This window comes from Pristiophorus japonicus, chromosome 8 (genome assembly GCF_044704955.1).
Source record: "Pristiophorus japonicus isolate sPriJap1 chromosome 8, sPriJap1.hap1, whole genome shotgun sequence".
In the NCBI taxonomy this organism is placed as follows: domain Eukaryota; kingdom Metazoa; phylum Chordata; class Chondrichthyes; family Pristiophoridae; genus Pristiophorus; species Pristiophorus japonicus.
This window is the reverse complement of record NC_091984.1, coordinates 105,259,832-105,278,398: the sequence shown is the minus strand read 5'-3', so window position 1 is coordinate 105,278,398 and position 18,567 is coordinate 105,259,832. Positions and strand designations below refer to the sequence as shown.

At 43.7% G+C, this 18,567-nt stretch overlaps 1 protein-coding gene across 1 annotated transcript in view; it reads left to right on the top strand.

Moving 5' to 3' along the window:
* The window catches only part of fam151a (family with sequence similarity 151 member A), a 63,431-nt gene that overhangs the window by 6,581 nt on the left and 38,283 nt on the right, over positions 1–18,567 (top strand). The window contains exon 2 of the mRNA XM_070886171.1: positions 16,567–16,719. Coding sequence (XP_070742272.1) covers positions 16,567–16,719 — 153 coding nt within the window. The remainder of the gene's footprint in view (positions 1–16,566; positions 16,720–18,567) is intronic.

Below are 18,567 nucleotides of genomic sequence, written 5' to 3'. Positions count from 1 at the left end.
TCTGGCACAACATCTATGGAGAGAAGGCATAACCCTTCATTGGAAGATCTGATAAAGGATTATGCCTGAAACATTAACCTGCCACTTCTCTCCACAGATTTTGTACCTGACTTGTTGAGTTTTTTCAACATTGTGACCCCCCTGACCTCTTCCTCTGCTTTTTATTAACTTGTTTATCCCTATGATAATAGTCCACATATTCTAGAAAAGCAGTTTAAACCGAACAATAGTGCTGCCCAGCTGTCCTAGAATAATCTGGAACAGAATGGAGAGCAATGTGTATTCAAAATAAACTGCCACTAATACTAAGTCTAGGAATACAAAGGGTTGGAAATGATTCTTCAATCATAGAATCATAGAATAATAAACATTTACAGCACGGAAGGAGGCCATTTTGGCCCATCGTGTCTGCGCCGGCCAACAAAGAGCCATCCAGTGTGCAGAGCCTTGGTCAGACCCCATGTGGAGTACATCCTTCAGTTTGAGCACTGCACCTCAGAAAGGATATATTGGTCTTGGAGGGGTATAGTGCAGATTCACCAAAATAATACTAGGGCTTAGAGGGTTACATTGTGAGGACAGGGTGCCTAAACAAGGCTTGTATTCCCTGGAGTTTAGAAATTTGATTTAATTGAGGTGTTTAAAATGATAAAACGATTTGATGAAATAGATACAGAGGAGGAATCAAGGACAAGGATGCCCAATTTTTTAATTAGAGCTAGGCCACTCAGGAATGAAATCAGCAGCCACTTTTTCACACAGGTTAATGGAAGTCTGGAACTCTCTGCCCCCAAAAGGCTGTGGGTGCGAGGATAACTAGAGCTTTCAAAACTGAGATGGACAGATTTTTATTGGGTAAGGGTATCAAGTCATCCATAATCTAACAGAATGGCGGAACTGGCCCGAGAGTATGAATGCCCTACTCCTATTCCTACGTTCTTTCTGCATTTTATGAAGCAGATTCCAACAGCAGTGTGCTGCCATCTCTGTGCTCTCCAATGGAAGTCTCAGAGAGAAACTATCACTTATGCTTGGTGTAAACAATGGTAATCTTTTTGACCCGTGCACTGAATGCACAGTTAAATTCTAATAAATGCACACAGATCAAAATCTTAACTGCTCAAAGTTTTTGCATGTGTGGACTTCCAATAAGGATAGGATTGGGCTTGGTTGTGATACTGTCCGTGTTTGAATAGTGCACTGACACTAACTTTCCAAATTCACGTATGAAGATTGCACGCGTATTTATTGGGGTACCAGAGGGCTGCAGGTTCCCATGGAATCATACCCCTACAAGGGTCAGCACATTCAGGAGAAAATTGGCTGCGGGGAGGGAAGAAATGATTTACCATGCACGTTGAGTAGGCAGTGTCATTCCTCATATTGACTCAGCAATATTCCATGAACCACTTTGCTAAGGACAGTGAGGTAGCAGAATTCTAAGCTGTTACAGTGATATGATGGGGAAATTCTAGTGGAAACGCCTGTCTGTAATTTGTTGTAGAAGTATTCTGTAAAATAGCCTGATGGTAAATCACTGACAATACTCCAGTGTATCCAATGCATTGTATTACCATAGAATCTTAGGACAGAAGGAGACCATTCGGCCCATTGTGTCTGTGCTGGCTCTTTGAACTATCCAATTAGTCCCACTCCCAGCTCTTTCCCCATAGCCCAAACTCATATTGATAAATTCCAGTAGGTAGCCTATTAATAGGAGGGTATTAGACAATGACTTTTCCCTTCACCATTATGCTCATATCCAAAGTTTAGATCTACTGTTTTATGTTTAAGATTTTGTACATGTGTGTATATATATATATATATATATATATCTAAATCGGCTCTCTTCAGATTGCTATGTAACTCAGTCCAAAGGTATTGATTATAGATCCAACCGAACCAACAGGATTATAACAATATTGAGAAAAGTGCAACTTTCTGCCACAGACATCAACAACAACTTGCATATATAGCACGTTAACGTAGTAAAATGTCACATTCTACTTCACAGGTGTGTTATCAAACAAAATTTGACACCAAGTCACATAAGGAGATATTAGGACAGGTGATCAAATGCTTGGTCAAAGAGGTAGGTTTTAAGGAGCATGTTAAAGGAGGAGAGAGAGGTAGAACCGCGAAGAGGATTTGGGGGTGGGGGGGGGGCGGCAGGGGGGGAGGGATTGCAGAGCTTAGGACCCAGACAGCTGAAGGCACATCTGCCAATGGTGGAACAAAGAAAATAAGAGGCCAGAATTGGAGGAGTGCAGCGATCTTGGTGGGTTGTAGAGCTGAAGGAAGTTTCAGCGCTAGATGCGGCGAGCTCATTGGAGGGATTTGAAAATAAAGATATGAATTTCAAAGAGCAGGCAGACACACAGGTGTGTTACTAACATTATTTAATTTAACTACAATTGCAGGATATGGTCAATGCCATCACAGGCTTAAGTATTGATGATTACAGTAGAGGTAAATTGAATCTTAACAATTTATATAATTTAGACCATCATAAATATAACCTAATTGTAAGCTTCATGATACCTCAGCATATAATGTCCATATTACTGTAGGGATTATGTGAGTTTAAGTTTAAAGTTTATATTCACTATATCATTGGTAAGACTCCAGTATCAAGTATCTCTTGGCTTGTAAGCATAAAAAATATTACAGCCTCTCGTGAAGTAGCAAACTGATTGTCGTGTCGAACAGTGCTGTTCTTCTCAATGGTGCCCTGGGCGTCACTTCGGGACAACTCAGTGACAAACTGTCATCATCATCATCTTTCTTCAGTCTTCGTTCTTCTAAATTGAGTGAAACTGACACAAACTGTAAATCTTTTGAATGACTGTTATACAGTGCTTTTTTCAGTTCTTAAAACTTAACACTCTGTGTTCTATGTATTTGGCAAGTGCTGTGCAATGCACACTAAGGTGAACAGAGTCTAACTTTAAAAACCTTAATTCCATGTTTGAATCCCTCCAATCAGGTTTCCGGCCCAGTCACAGTATCGATACAGCCCTTATCAAAGTCACAAATGACATTCTTTGTGACTGTGACTGTGATAAACTACCCCTCCTCATCCTTCTCGACCCATCTGTAGCTTTTGACACAGTTGACCACACCATCCTCCTCCAACGCCTCCCCTCCGTCATCCAGCTGGATGAAACTGCCTTTACTTGGTTCCATTCCTATCTTTCGAATCGTAGCCAGAGAATCACCTGCAATGGCTTCTCCTCCCACTCCCACACCATTACCTCTGCAGTCCTCCAATGATCGATCCTTGGCCCCCTTCTATTTCTCATCTACATGCTACTCCTTGGCGACATCATCCGAAATCACAATGTCAGGTTCTACATGTACTCTGATGACACTCAGCTCTATCTCGCCACCACCTCTCTGGGCCCCTCCACTGTCTCAGATTTGTCACAGTGCTTGTCTGACATCCAATATTGGATGAGCAGAAATTTCCTCCAACTAAATATTGGGAAGATTGAAGCCATTGTCTTTGGTCCCTGCCACAAGCCCCATTCCCTGTCCACTGTTTCCATCCTTCCAAATATCTGAGGTTGAGCCAGACCGTTCGCAACCTTGGTGTTGAGTTTGATCCCGGGATGCACTTCTAACCACATACCCACTCCATCACCAAGACCGCCTATTTCCACCTCCGTAACATCACCTGACTCTGACCCTGCCTCAGCTCATCTACTGCTGAAACCCTCATCCATGCTTTTATTACCTCTAAACTTGACTATTCCAATGGTCTCTTGGTCGGCTTCTCATCTTCCCCAACTTGTGCTAAAATCCTCATCCTTGTTTTCAAATTCCTCCATGACCTCGCTCCTCCCTTTCTCGCTAATCTCCTCCAGCCCTACAAGCCTTCGAGATCTCTGCACTCCTCCAATTCTGACCTTTTGCGCATCCCCGATTTTAATTGCTCCACCATTGGTGGTCGTGCTTTCAGCTGTCTTGGCCCTAAGCTCTGCAATTTCCGCCTCTTTACCTTTCTCTCCTCCTTTAAGATTCTACCTTTTTGACCAAGCTTTTAGTCGTCTTTCCTAATATCTCCTTCTGTGGTTTGTTGTCACAATGTTGTTATTGATATCGCTCTTGTTAAGTGCCTCGGGAAATTTTCCTACGCTAAAGGCGCAATATAAATGTAAGTTGTTGTTGTTAAACTGCCATCAAAAATCCCACTTCAGACACTTAATCAATCGAAGGCCAATTTGGTTACATATACTCTTTGTAATGTGTTGTTCCATGTCTTTAAAAGGTGTAACTGTCTGCCTGTGGGAACTCTTGCAAGACAGTGTGCTCTGCTGATAATGGGTATCACAACTTCTGAAGAATGGCTTCAGTCACAAGACTGTCTGGATCAGAACTTTCAACGAAGGCCCAAAGCCACGTAACTCAAAGAAGAAAAACATTCTGTTTTACTTTACCTGACCATATATAGTAAACTGCCATTTATTATGAGTACTAAAGCCACATAGAAGAGAATTAATTCTCTTTTTGGGCTCAGCTATAGTACAATATATTGTAGGGTTTGGAAAGTGAAACTTCCATTATCTAGAGAAGCAAAAGTAAATGTTTGAGGTAAGCTGTTAATTAAAGTTAATATCTTTAAGAAGTGAAAGTTTATGCCTTTGATTTGTGAGCATGTAGTTCTCAGGGCCCCAAGTTTCCACATGATTTGCTCCTGATTTTTAGGAGCAACTGGTGTAGAACGGAGTATCTTAGAAATCGGAATTCTCGACATTTAGTTTGCTCCAGTTCGAGTCAGTTAGAACAGTTTCACTTTGGAACAGAATTTTCTTTTCAAAAGGGGGCGTGTCCGGCCACTTACGCCTGATTTCAAAGTTTCGTGAGTGAAAACTTACTCCAAACTAACTTAGAATGGAGTAAGTGAAGATTTTTGTACGCTCGAAAAAACCTTGTCTACACTTTAGAAAATCAGGCGTAGGTTACAAATTAGGCGTAGGGAACGAGGTGGGGGGGGGGAGGGGGAGGAAGGGAAGTCATTAAATTCTACAATAAATCCTTAGTTATACTTATACAAATATTATACAAATAAATCCAACCTGAATAAAAATTTATAAGCAAAGAAAAGATTAAATAAACCATGTTCCTACCTGTGTAAAATAGCAGCAGCCTTCGAGCTGCTGTGCTTCAGGCAGGCCTTTCATGTTGGAGACAGGCAGGGGTGTGGCTTCAGTGTCTCGACGGCAGCGGCAGCAAGCTTCGAGCTGAGCTGCAGTGCTTGAGGCAGGCCTTCATTCTCTTCATGGCTGGCCGCGAAGAAGCAGCACCGGACGGACTTGAGGCCATTCGGCCATGAGATATCAGCGGCGTCAGTGGCTGGCCGGCAGCCGAAGAATCAGCAGCGGACCGACGTGAGGCCATTCGGCCATAGGATATCAGCGGCGTCAGTGGCTGGCCGGAAGCCGAAGAATCAACACCTGACACACGCAGCTCTTTATGGTGCTTGAGGCCATTCGGCCACGCTTTAGGGGCGGCGTCAGTGGCTCGACGGCAGCCGAAGATACAGCAGCAGCCTTCGAGCTGTGAGGGGGACTGAGGCCATTTGGACAGGGAGAGGCAGCCACATCGACAGTTTTATATTTAAATTTGCAGAATGGGTGCTGCATTGTCAACACCACGTATTATGCAATGGTTTGCCATCTTTGTTCTTGGTGGACGTTGATCCATTGCAAAGTTGAATTGGCACTCTTATTTCTCCAAACACACAGTCCTTAATTTGCATGCACCAATGCAGCACCGGTTCTGCAAGTTTAGCCGTGAAAAGCTGAACTCACTGATTTCAGCAGGTGATTTATTCAGCAGTGCTGCTAAAAGCACTCCCACACACACAGAAATATCAAAAAAAATTAAATTACAAGCCTTTGCAGGGGTCCAAGAAATAAATCTTCACTTTTTCTGCAGTATTTTAAAAAATGGCCGAGTGCCAATGTTTGTGTGAGACTACGCGTGCGCGCACGCTCCAACGCGCACGCGCAGGGTTGCTGGCACCTCGAAGGCTAATTTAAATTGTACCCGCCCCCTGCTACTTAGAAAATCGGTGCGAGTGTTAGGCTCCGCCCCCTGCTGCGAAGAGCGCGCCGCGCCAAGCAGACATCGAGCTCCAAGGAGCTCGAGAATATCGGACTTTTTTTTAGGCGCAGTTTTCGGCGCGAAAAACAGGCGCCCAGCTCGGAGGTGCGCCGTTTTCGCCGCGGGACGAAACTTGGGGCCAATGTGTCTGCCTAGCTCAGGCTCCTGCTGTGCAAGTAAACAGTCAAGTATCACAAGGCGCCATCTTCTCCCAATAGCCGAAAACATTCTCACTTTGGATAGTGAACACTTCAAATCATCATCATCATCATCATCATAGGCAGTCCCTTGGAATCGAGGAAGACTTGCTTCCATTCTTAAACTGAGTCCTTAGTGGCTGAACAGTCCAATACGAGAGCCACAGTCCCTGTCACAGGTGGGACAGATAGTCGTTGAGGGAAAGGGAAGGTGGGACTGGTTTGCCTGCGCTTGGTTTCTGCACGCTCTCGGCGATGAGACTCGAGGTGCTCAGCGCCCTCCCGGATGCACTGCCTCCACTTAGGGCGGTCTTTGGCCAGTGACTCCCAGGTGTCGTTGGGATGTTGCACTTTATCAGGGAGGCTTTGAGGGTGTCCTTGTAACGTTTCCGCTGCCCACCTTTGGCTTGTTTGCCATGAAGGAGTTCTGAGTAGAGCGCTTGCTTTGGGAGTCTCGTGTCTGGCTTGCGAACAATGTGGCCTGCCCAGCGGAGCTGATCAAGTGTGGTCAGTGCTTCGATGCTGGGGATGTTGGCCTGGTTGAGGACGCTAACATCGGTGCATCTGTCCTCCCAGGGGATTTGCAGGATCTTGCAGAGACATCGTAGGTGGTATTTCTCCAGCGACTTGAGGTGTCTACTGTACATGGTCCATGTCTCTGAGCCATACAGGAGGGTGGGTATTACTACAGCCCTGTAGACCATGAGCTTGGAGGCGGATTTGAGGGCCTGGTCTTCAAACACTCTTTTCCTCAGGTGGCCGAAGGCTGCACTGGCGCACTGGAGGCAGTGTTGAATGTCATCATCAATGTCTGCTCTTGTAGATAAGAAACTCCCGAGGTGCGGGAAATCGTCCACGTTGTCCAGGGTCACGCCGTGGATCTTGATGACTGGGGGGCAGTGCTGTGTGGCGAGGACAGGCTGGTGGAGGACCTTTGTCTTATGGATGTTTAGCGTAAGGCCCATGCTTTCGTACGCCTCAGTAAATACGTCGACTATGTCCTGGAGTTCAGCCTCTGTATGTGCGCAGATGCAGGCGTCGTCCGCATACTGTAGCTCGACGACAGAGGTTGGGGTGGTCTTGGAACTGGCCTGGAGACCAATCACCAATGTAGCGATTCTGATTTCAATTGCTTATAATTGAGAAAAATGCTGAATCTTAACATTGCAGAAATATTTTGGGGGAAAATTGGGTAATGCCCTGTTTGGGGGCGTAAGGCTCACGAAGTGCGAGACTTTGCGCCAGGCGGAGAAGTCTTGCCTCTTGTGAGAAATTGGGTTTACCGCCCTCGAAAAGAAATGGAGTGCAAAATAAAGCGCTCCACTTCCTTTCTGGGATGGATGCGTCGGGAGCGGGGTGCACCGCGACCCACTGCGCCGCATAGTGCTGCCGCGTAGGAGGGGCTCTTCCCTTAATTAAAGGGGATGGTCCAAGATACATACTCTGCAGCAAAAACAGGGTCCTACCTGGACCACCAGTGAGCGAGGATGCCATGCCAACAGTCCAGCACTCAAGCAGAGTGCCGGGCTGTCAATCGTGGACCCTGCGTTCGAAGTGCCAACATGGCACAAAAGAAAATCAGAGGATTTGTTTTTACCGCAACACACCTCCCCTTTAAGTTTCACCCCGCGATTGGCTGGCCGCCCGATACGCATCCCCTGAAATTGTCCCTGTCATCGCCCCGCACAGCTTCAGGGGGTGGTACCCAATTTAGGGACCAGGCCACTAATGGCACAGCCCTACGGGTTACCACCACTGCCAAATTTAGCTGGAGTCGTTAGCAGCGCTGTGCCCGGTCACAAAGTTATTTGCGCCCTGTTGGGGCGCTAACGGAAGGCACAAATGACCCGAATTTGTAGGCAAAAATTTAAAATAATCAACTCTGGCAACACAGACAAATGCAATTTGCCACAGGAAGTCTGGTGAAGAGGTTTTTCATTGTTTGATTTTCATTTCTGACTGGTGGTAAATTACCAGGAACTAGGTTCATGCTTGCGATTCCTCGCCCAGTAAATTTTGATCCGCCCAAAAGTTCTGCATCAAAATAAATCTATAAGCAGTTTTGTTGAAGAGCTAAGATTACACGGTGCTCAGTGTATGTGTGCGAAAGAAATCATCACGTTTGTTATATGTTTGCACATTTCCTGCTTTCGTGACTCTTTCCTGAAGTAATTTCCTACAGTTGTTGGGATCGTCACAAATTGCTGGCCTTGTAATTGTTTGAACATTACATCAGGGATTGGTGAGATAAAGATTTCAAAATTAATCTTATCTAGAAGTCAATCTAAAGTGCAGTCAGCACAAGAAATTGTTTATGGGAACAGCAATGAAAAATGATCCTGTAGAATTTGAAGCTGCCTGCCCTTTAATCAGAGAGCAATAATCAAAATCTGCGACTCAGGACCTCTCCTTGCATCATCCTATTTTTTTGTTACACTCAGACAGCATGTCATGCAGCTCCCTATAATTATCATCATTACAGATACCACACAGCTCAGAGAGCTCACCGTGCCTTTTACTGATGCATTCTCGAAAGCACTAGAAATGTTAATGATACTGTATAATGATTCACAGATTTGGGCAGAGTGTTGCTGGTTGAGACACTCCCTGTTTGAATTTAACCTCAATCTCTCACTGCAGATATTCTTCTGAATTCATCAATATCTTCAATCTGGCCCTCCCCCCTCCACCCCGCTGCCTAAATTACCACATCCTAAAATATTCTCGCCTCCTCTCCTGAATGTGCTGACTGAACCTGGGAGTGGCGGAGGGGAGGGGGAGGGGGAGGTGATTCCAATGGCACCAGTTGTTCTCCATCAGTGATCATTCTTCGTGCATGGACCCCAACAGTGAGTGTAGGCAAGCTGTTCAACAATGGAGGGCATCACAGCTGAGCCTGATCATTTGCTCACCCAGTGTGTAAACATGTGCACTTTTCAGCAAATGTTAAAATAGTTGTAGGATTCTGATTGCCCCAAGTGCTGAGTTAAATTGTAACGACCCCAACTGACATCAGATAACCTGGCACAGACTATGAATTCACACCTGAAATTTTACTAGTCTATGTAGTCTAGTACAACATTTATCTGCTGAGCCCAAGGCTATTGGTTTTAAGTTTGCAGTTATAATTTCTGTTGACATTGAATCCTGTGGTTACTCCTGTGCTTATTTTTCCCGACTAATTGCATAGCTGGGGAACCAGTGGGGAGGAGTTGCCAGTCCCTTATTAACTCCCTGGTTACAATGTTCCTGATTCACTGTGCCTACATTGAGCTGCTTCCAGATCAGATCAGGCACTGAAGGAGATTAAAACAGAACTTTCCAAGTGTTTTTGTCTTCATTAATGGAGCAGTGGGGTGGAGGGTGAGCCCACATAATCTATAGTTCTTTTCCTCTATAGGTATGTATAAAGGAAAAGATTAGCAAAAGTAAATGTGGGTCCCTTACAGGACGAGACAGGAGAAATTATAATGGGGAATAAGGAAATGGCAGAGAAATTAAACAAATACTTTGTCTGTCTTCATGGAAGAAAACGCAATAAAACCTCCCAGAAATAGTGGAGAACAAAGGGTTAAACGAGAATGAGGAACTGAAAAAAATTAGTATTAGTAAAAAAATAGTACAGGTTGTATATCTCCAGTCCGGGACTCTTTGGTTCAGCAACATCCCTGGTCTGGCATCATTCCCAGCAGGTTGTCCTGGGGCTGGTTGCTCCTCATCTCCCTGCTACCTCCGGTGTTCTCTCTTTGGTCGGGGGAGCAAGGAGCGTGGCGGTTGACTGAGGCGCCGAAGCTGGGCCTGAGAAATGATGCGCAATAGGCGTTTGCGCAGTGCATGCGCAGAACGAGGCCGGGTCGTTGTCAGCAGTACCTGGTAAGTCTAGGGTACTGCTGACAACACTAGAGTTGGCGTGACCTCCTGTGGTCCGGAAAACTCTCTGGTCCGGCACCGGTCAGGTCCCTAGGGTGCCAGACTGGAGAAGTACAACCTGTACTGGTGAAATTAATGCGACTGAATGCCGATAAATCCCCTAGACCTGATGGCCTACATCCGAGGATTTTGAAAGAGTTGGCTATAGAGATAGTGGATACATTGGTTGTCATCTTCCAAAATTCCATATATTCTAGAACAAATCCCATGGATTGGAAGGTAGCAAATGTAACCCTGCTATTTAAGAAAGGAGGGAGCAAGAAAACGGGGAACTACAAACCAGTTAACCTGACATCAGTAGTAGGGAAAATGGTAGAATCTATTAAGGATGTGGTAACAGGGCACTTAGAAAAGAATAATAGGATTGGGCAGTGTCAACACGGATTTATGAAAGGGAAATTATGTTTGATAAATCTGTTCGAGTTTTTTGAGATTGTAACTAGCAGAATAGACAAGGGAGAACCAGTGGTAGTGGTTTATTTGAATTTTCAGAAGGCATTCGATAAGGTACCACACAAGAGATTATTAAACAAAATTAGGGCTCACGCAATTGGGGTAATATACTAGCATGGATTGAGGATTGGTTAATGGACAGAAAACAGAGAGTAGGAATAAACGGGTTATTTTCAGGTTGGCAGGGCTATAACTAATGGGGTACCGCAAGAATTGGTGCTCGGTCCCAAGCTATTCACAATCTATATCAATGATTTCAATGAGGGGACCAAATGTAATATATCCAGGTTTGCTGATGATACAAAGCTAAGTGAGAATGTAAGTTGTGAGGAGGTTGATAAGAGGCTTCAAGGGGATATAGATTGGCTAAGTGAGTGGGCAAAACATGGAAAATGAAATATAATGTGGAAAAATGTGAAGTTATCCACTTTGGTAGGAAAAATAGAAAAGCAGAGTATTTTTTAAATAGTGAGAGATTTGGAAATGTTGCTTTCGGAGGGACCTAGGTGTCCTTGTACACAAATCGCTGAAAGTTAACATGCAGGTACAGTAAGCAATTAAGAAAGCAAATGTTATGTTGGCCTTTATTACAAGAGGATTTTAGTATAAGAGTAAAGACATCTTACTATAATTGTATAGGGCCCTTGTGAGACCGCACCTGGAGTATTGTGTACAGTTTTGGTCTCCTTACCTAAGGAAGGATATACTTGCCGTAGAGGTTCACCAGACTGATTCCTGGGATGGGAGGAGAGATTGAGTAGACTAGGCCTATGTTCTCTAGAGTTCAGAGGAATGAGAGGTGATCTCATTGAAATATACAACATTCTTACAGGGCTTGACAGGGTAGATGCAGGGAGGATGTTTCCTCTGGCTGGGGAGTCTAGAACCAGAGGGTGGGGGCACAGTCTCTGAATAAGTGGTCAGCCATTTAGGACTGAGGAGAAATGTTCTTTACTAAGAGGTTGGTGAATCTTTGGAATTCTCTACCCCAGAAGGCTGTGGCGGTTCAGTCATTGAGTATATTCAAGACGGGGATCGATAGATTTTTGGATATCAAGGGATATGGGGATCGGGCGGGAAAGGGAAGTTGAGGTAGAAGATCAGCCATGATCATATTGAATGGCAGAGCAGGCTCGAAGGACCGAATGGCCTACTCTGCTCCTATTTCTTATGTTCTAGTTCCATGTTCCTATTAATTTGCCTTTATCTCAAGACATTAGTGCTCTGACTACACTTCAAAAAGTACTTCATTCAAAAGTACAGTTTGGGACGTCCGGCAATATAGAAAGTGACTATATAAATGTAAGTCTTTCTTTCTTGATGTAGAATTTATCCACCAATGAGGGGATAGCGCTAAGAACAGCCTTTTCCAAACTTGCAGGCCCACAGAGTTCACGCAGAACAAACCAGGAAAATTAAAGGCATAAATAAGAAAACAAGAACATAAGAAATAGGAGCAGGAGTAGGCCATTTGGCCCCTTGAGTCTGCTCGCCATTCAATAAGATCATGGCTGATCCGATCATGGACTCAGCTCCACTTCCCTGCCCGCTCCCCATAACCCTTTACTCCCTTATCGCTCAAAAATCTGTCTATCTCCGCCTTAAATATATTCAATGACCCAGGCTCCACAGCTCTCTGGGGCAGAGAATTCCATAGATTTACAATCTTCTGAGAGAAGAAATTTCTCCTCATCTCAGTTTTAAATGGCGGCCCCTTGTTCTGAGACGATGCCCCCTAGTTTTAGTTTCCCGATGAATGGAAATATCCTCTCTGCATCTATCTTGTCGAGCCCTTTCATTATCTTATTAGTTTCAATAAGATCACCTCTCATTCTTCTGAACTCCAATGTGTATAGGCCCAACCTACTCAACCTATCCTTGTAAGTCAACCTCCTCATCTCCGCAATCAACCAAGTGAACCTTCACTGAACAGCCTCCAATGCAAGTATGTCCTTCCTTAAATACGGAGACCTAAACTATACGCAGTACTCCAGGTGTGGCCTTACCAATACCCTGTGCAGTTGTAGCAGGACTTCTCTGCTTTTATACTCTATACCCCTTGCAATAAAGGCCAATATTCCATTTGCCTTCCTGATTGCGTGCTGTACCTGCGTACTAACTTTTTGTGTTTCATGCACAAGGACCCCCCCGCCAGGTCCCTCTGCACTGCAGCACTTCGCAATTTTTCTCCATTTAAATTATAATTTGCTTTTCTATTATTTCTGCCAAAGTGGATAACCTCACATTTTCCCAGATTATACTACATCTGCCAAATCTTTGCCCACTCACTTAGCCTGTCTATATCCCTTTGCAGATTTTTTGTGCCCTCCTCACAATTTGCTTTCCCACCCATCTTTGTATCATCAGCAAACTTGGCTACATTGCACTCGGTCCCTTCAAGTCATTAATATAGATTGTAAATAGCTGAGGACTCAGCACCGATTCCTGCGGCACCCCACTAGTCACTGTTTGCCAACCGTAAAATGACCCATTTATCCCAACTCTCTGTTTTCTGTTAGTTAACCAATCTTCTATCCATGCTAATATATTAACCCCAACCTCGTGAGCATTTATCTTGCAGTAACCTTTTATGTGGCACCTTATCGAATACCTTCTGGAAATCCAAAAACAACACATCCACTGATTCGCCCTTATCCACCCTGCTCATTACATCCTCAAAGAACTCCAGCAAATTTGTCAAACATGATTTCCCTTTTATAAAACCATGTTGACTCTGCTTAATTGAATCATGCTTTTCTAAATGTCCTGCTACTGCTTCCTTAATAATGGACTCCAGCATTTTCCCAGTGACAGATGTTAGGCTAACTGGTCTATAGTTTCCTGCTTTTTGTCTGCCTCCTTTTTTAAGTAGGGGAGTTACATTTGCAGTTTTCCAATCCGCTGGGACTGCCCCAGAATCCAGGGAATTTTGGTAGATTACAATCAATGCATCCACTATCTCTGCAGCCACTTCTTTTAAGACCTTTGGATATAAGCCATCAGGTCCAGGGGACTTGTCCGCCTTTAGTCGCATTATTTTACCAAGTACTACTTCATTAGTAATAGTGATTGTATTAAGTTTCTCCCTCCCTATCGCCCCTTGATTATCCACTATTGGGATATTTTTACTGTCTTCTACCGTGAAGACCGATACAAAATATTTGTGCAACATCTCTGCCATTTCACTGTTCTCCATTATTAATTCCCCAGTCCCATCCTCCGGGACCAACATTTACTTTAGCCACTCTTTTTTCCTTTTTATGTACCTGTAGTAACTCTTACTATCTGTTTTTATATTTTGTGCTAGTTTACTTTCATAATCTATCTTCCCTCTCTTTATCATTTTGTTAGTCGCTCTTTGCTGGCTTTTAAAAGTTTTCCAATCCTCTGACCTCCCACTAGTCTTGGCCACATTGTATGCCCTTGTTTTCAATTTGAAAACCTCCCTTATTTTCTTAGTTAGCCACAGATGGTTATCCCTTCTCTGAAAGGCTTTCCTTCTCATTGGGATATATTTTTGTTGTGCATTATGAAATTTTGTTACAAATTGGTCACTAACTCCGAGAGGATCTTTTACTAAGAGATCATTTATTAATTCTGCCCATTACACAGTACTAGATCTAAGATAGCCTGCTCCCTGGTTGGTTCCGCAACGTACTGTTCAAGGAAACTATCCTGGACACACTATGAACTCTTCCTCAAGGCTACCCTGGCCAATTTACTTTGTCCAATCAATATGAAGGTTAAAATCGCCCAGGATTATTGCCGTCCCTTTATTACAAGCCTCCATTATTTCTTGATTTATATTCCGTCCAACAGTGTAGCTACTGTTAGGGGGCCTGTAGACTACGCCCATTAGTGACTTTTCCCCTTTATTATTACTTATCTCCACACAAACTGATTCAACATCTTAATCCTCTGAGCCAATATTATTTCTCACTAATGCACTGATCTCATCCTTTATTAACAGTTTACTCCACCTCCTTTTCCTTTCTGTCTGTCCTTCCAAGTTGTCAAATATCCCTGAATATTTCATTCCCAGTCCTGGTCACCTTCCGTCTCTGTAATGGCTATCAGATCATACCCATTTGTATCTATTTGTGCCATCAACTAATCTATTTTGTTACAAATGCTACGTGCATTTATACAAAGAGCTTTTAAATTTGTTTTTTTACCATTTTTTCCTGCTCGTTTCCTCTATCCTTCAAAATCACTTTCTACATTTTTGCTTTCCAATTCCAGCTTTACTCCCCTCCCCTCTGAATCTATTCTGCAAAGCTAGTTTAAACCCTCCCCAGCAGCACTAGCAACCCCCCCACCCCACCCCCACCCCGTGAGGATATTGGTCCCGGCTCTGTTGAGTTGCAACCCGTCTGACTTGTACAGGTCCCACCTCCCTCAGAAGTGGTCCCAATGTCTCAGGAATCTAAAGCCCTCCCTCCTGCACCATCTCTCCAGCCACGTATTCATCTGCTCTATCCTCTTATTTCTGTACTCACTAGCTCGTGGCACCGGAAGTAATCCGGGGATTGTTACCTTTTGAGTTCCTGTTTTTTAATCTCTCTCCTAGCTCCCTAAACTCTGCCTGCAGGACCTCATCCCTCTTTCTACCTATGTCACTGGTCCCGATATGGACCATGATCTCTGGCTGTTCATCCTCCCCCCAGGATGGGACTTGTTTTTCTAGATTTCAAGGGCTGGGCTTTCAGGGCTTGGGGATAGTATGTGGCTCTTTGTGCAGTTGGGACACCACTGATTTAAAGGATCTGAGTTGCCTGAAAGGGTAAAGAAAAAAGAAAGAATGACTTGCATTAATATAGCGCTTTTCACAACGTCAGAATGATCCAAAGCGCTTTAGAGTCAATTAAGTACTTTTGAAATGTTGTCACTGTTGTAATGTAGGAAACGCGGCAGCCAATTTGCGCACAGCAAGGTCCCACAAACTGAAGTGAGGCGATGACCAGATAATCTGTTTTAGTGATATTAATTGAGGGATAAATATTGGCCGGGATACTGGGGATAACTCCCCTGTTCTTCTTCGACACAGTGCCATGGGATTTTTTTACGTTCACCTAAAATGAGGATGACCAGAGAGAGAGAATTGCAAATGCCTAGAAGGACATTTGATTTTTGGTCACGGATGTCTAAGATGTGCAGAAACCTATCCCCATGTTTAAGTCTCCAAACCATGCTACTGATTAATGTTTTCATTTGTCTGATATGGAATGCAAACTCTCTTCTGTAGGAATACACATACATGCCTAATTCCGGAGAGTTTAGCATAGGTTATCAAGAGGAAAGGATTAGGGACTCCCCCCTCCGCTCTCCCTCCCACCCCCCCTGTTCAGTACACTGACAGACTTCCTGCTGCTTGTCCAGCCAGGACCACCTCACCCAATATGGCTTTGGCTTGCAGGCTTAGATGGAGTCAAGGTGGAATAATGCCAACATCCAGTGACTGGTCTAGTCCTAAAGCTCTCATTAATAAGCCAGGCTGGCTGGTCAATCATCAACATATGCAATGGGACATATGGGGGTTAGAGTCAAAGGATGACATGGGTAAACCATCAGAAAGGACACAAAGGAAAATGCTAAATGAGCACTGCAGTGTTAGAATTTTCAGGCACCGACATGATTCCCAATCCTGCGTTGGGAATCACGTCTGTGCCTGCACATTCTAATATTGCAGATTTCACTGTTACTTATACAGTAGAAATTAATCCAGTAACTTACGTAAGCACTTTTTATGTCACAAAGCAATAAAATATCAGTCACAGTAGTGTAAGTCACAAGAGTGGGAGGGGAGATTTAACAAGAGAGGAAAAATCTAAGTGAATGGAAAGTAAAACAAAAATAACATTCTTATTTGCAACTTCAGACAGATGCTCCGATGTAGAAGAATCTTTCAGCCCAGGTGGGGACCTATTGGACTACTTACTTCAACATGGAATCATTGAGAGGAAAGATGGGTTGCTGGTTACATGGTCCCACGGTGCAAACAGCAAGAGACAAATGGAGCAGGCCCTGAAGAGTAAGTATCGAAAATGCTAACAGTTTAAGTCAAAGAAAATATAATGATAAATAACAAAGGTTACCGTAGAATAAAATACCAGGGAACGGCATTTAAGCGGACAGTATAAATGGTTTCAAGAGGTGGCGAGACGTGTTTCTGGAGGAAAGGATTGCGAGATGTGTGAAAAGATGAGGTTGAGCTCAGAAAAAACATGCAACATTTGGCTCCTCCAATTCACTCCTTCCACAGACCAAGTACAATCTACTTTATCTTGGACTCTACTTCACATATCTGCTCTCCTGAAGGAAAGTCCTCCACAATTAATCTCAAGAATACTCATCCATCTTCATATTTCCACTTTTCAATCCTGGCCTGCTGTTCTCCACAAACAACATTCCTCTTTTGTACTAGTCCCAGTTGTAGAGAAATGTCAAATATTCCTGGAGAATTTGATAGTTTGATCTACATCTATCCTCCAATCTTGTTGCCAATTAACAAGGGAGAGGTTGTTGGGCTAAAACATCTTTACTCTTGTCAGGTTGCCTCAGTTGGTAGCACTCTTGCCTCTAGTCAGAAAGTTGCAGGCTCAAGCCCCACTCCATGACTTAAGCTTGTAACTTGGGCTGACACTCCAATGCAGTACTGAGGGAGTGCTATCCTATGGATGAGGTGTTAAACTGAGGTCTCATCTGCCTGTTTAGATAGATGTTGAAGATGCCATGACACATTTTGAGGATATTCTCCTGCAGCCTTAGCCAATATTCTTCCTTCAACCAATATGACCAAAAAAAAAAGATTAACTGGTCATTCATTTCATTGCTGTTTGTGGAACTTTGCTGTGTACAAATTGGTCACTGCATTTTTAAAAATTCTTTCTCGGGATATGGGTGTCACTAGCTGTAATGTATGTATGCCTGGGTTTACCTGCCACCAGGGGGAGCGACCGTCGAAGTTCATTGGGCCACAGATACACACGTGCAGCCCTTGTATATAAAGAAAGCCTCCATGTTTAATCCTCACTTTGACTGCTAATAAAGTAGTCAGGTCGCACCTGATTGAGTTCACGGTCCTAAGCCGATTGACTTATTGCATATGCAACACTGGCAAGGCCACTATTTATTGCCCATCTTTAGTTGCCCATGAGAAGGTGGTGGTGAGCTGCTACCTTGAACCATTGCAGCCCATAACATATCTGTGTACAGAACAGCAGTGACTACCCTTCAGAAAGTAATTTGTGTGTACTGCTTAAAGATGTTTCTCAAAACTGTGATAAGGTAATATATAAATGCAAGTCTGTTTTTCCCCATCACCTAAATTCGTTATATTCCTACTGTCAACTGACTAGCACAAAATGAATTTATTAGGTACTAAAGCAAATACAGAAATACAGGCAACTCTCGATTATCCAGGTCACTCGGGGATTGGGCTATTCCGGGTAAACGATTTTTCCGTTAGGGGTGAATCTACATTTTAAAGTTAAAACTTTAATAAATAAATACAATCGTTAGGGCGAGTTTACATTTATAAGTTAAAACTTTAATGAATCAATACAATCAGCTACAAACAGTAACAAAAGATGGACATTACCAGCATGCATATACAGATTCTGTACCTGGAACCCAGTGCCAGCACTGCCCCCGTTCCCAACATCATCGGCGGCCGTGAGAGACAGCGGCTGCAGCAGTGCACACACACACACCAGCAAAACAAGGACAGAGGAGGGTGATTTTTACGGTGATTGTGTGAGAGAGAGAATGTGCAAATACAATGAGCACAGTGTTTGGAAGGTGATTTTTTTCAAATTATTTGGAGCTATCTTTTCACTTGTTCGCAACAGTATTTTAAATCCCGTTACAACGGTTTCCC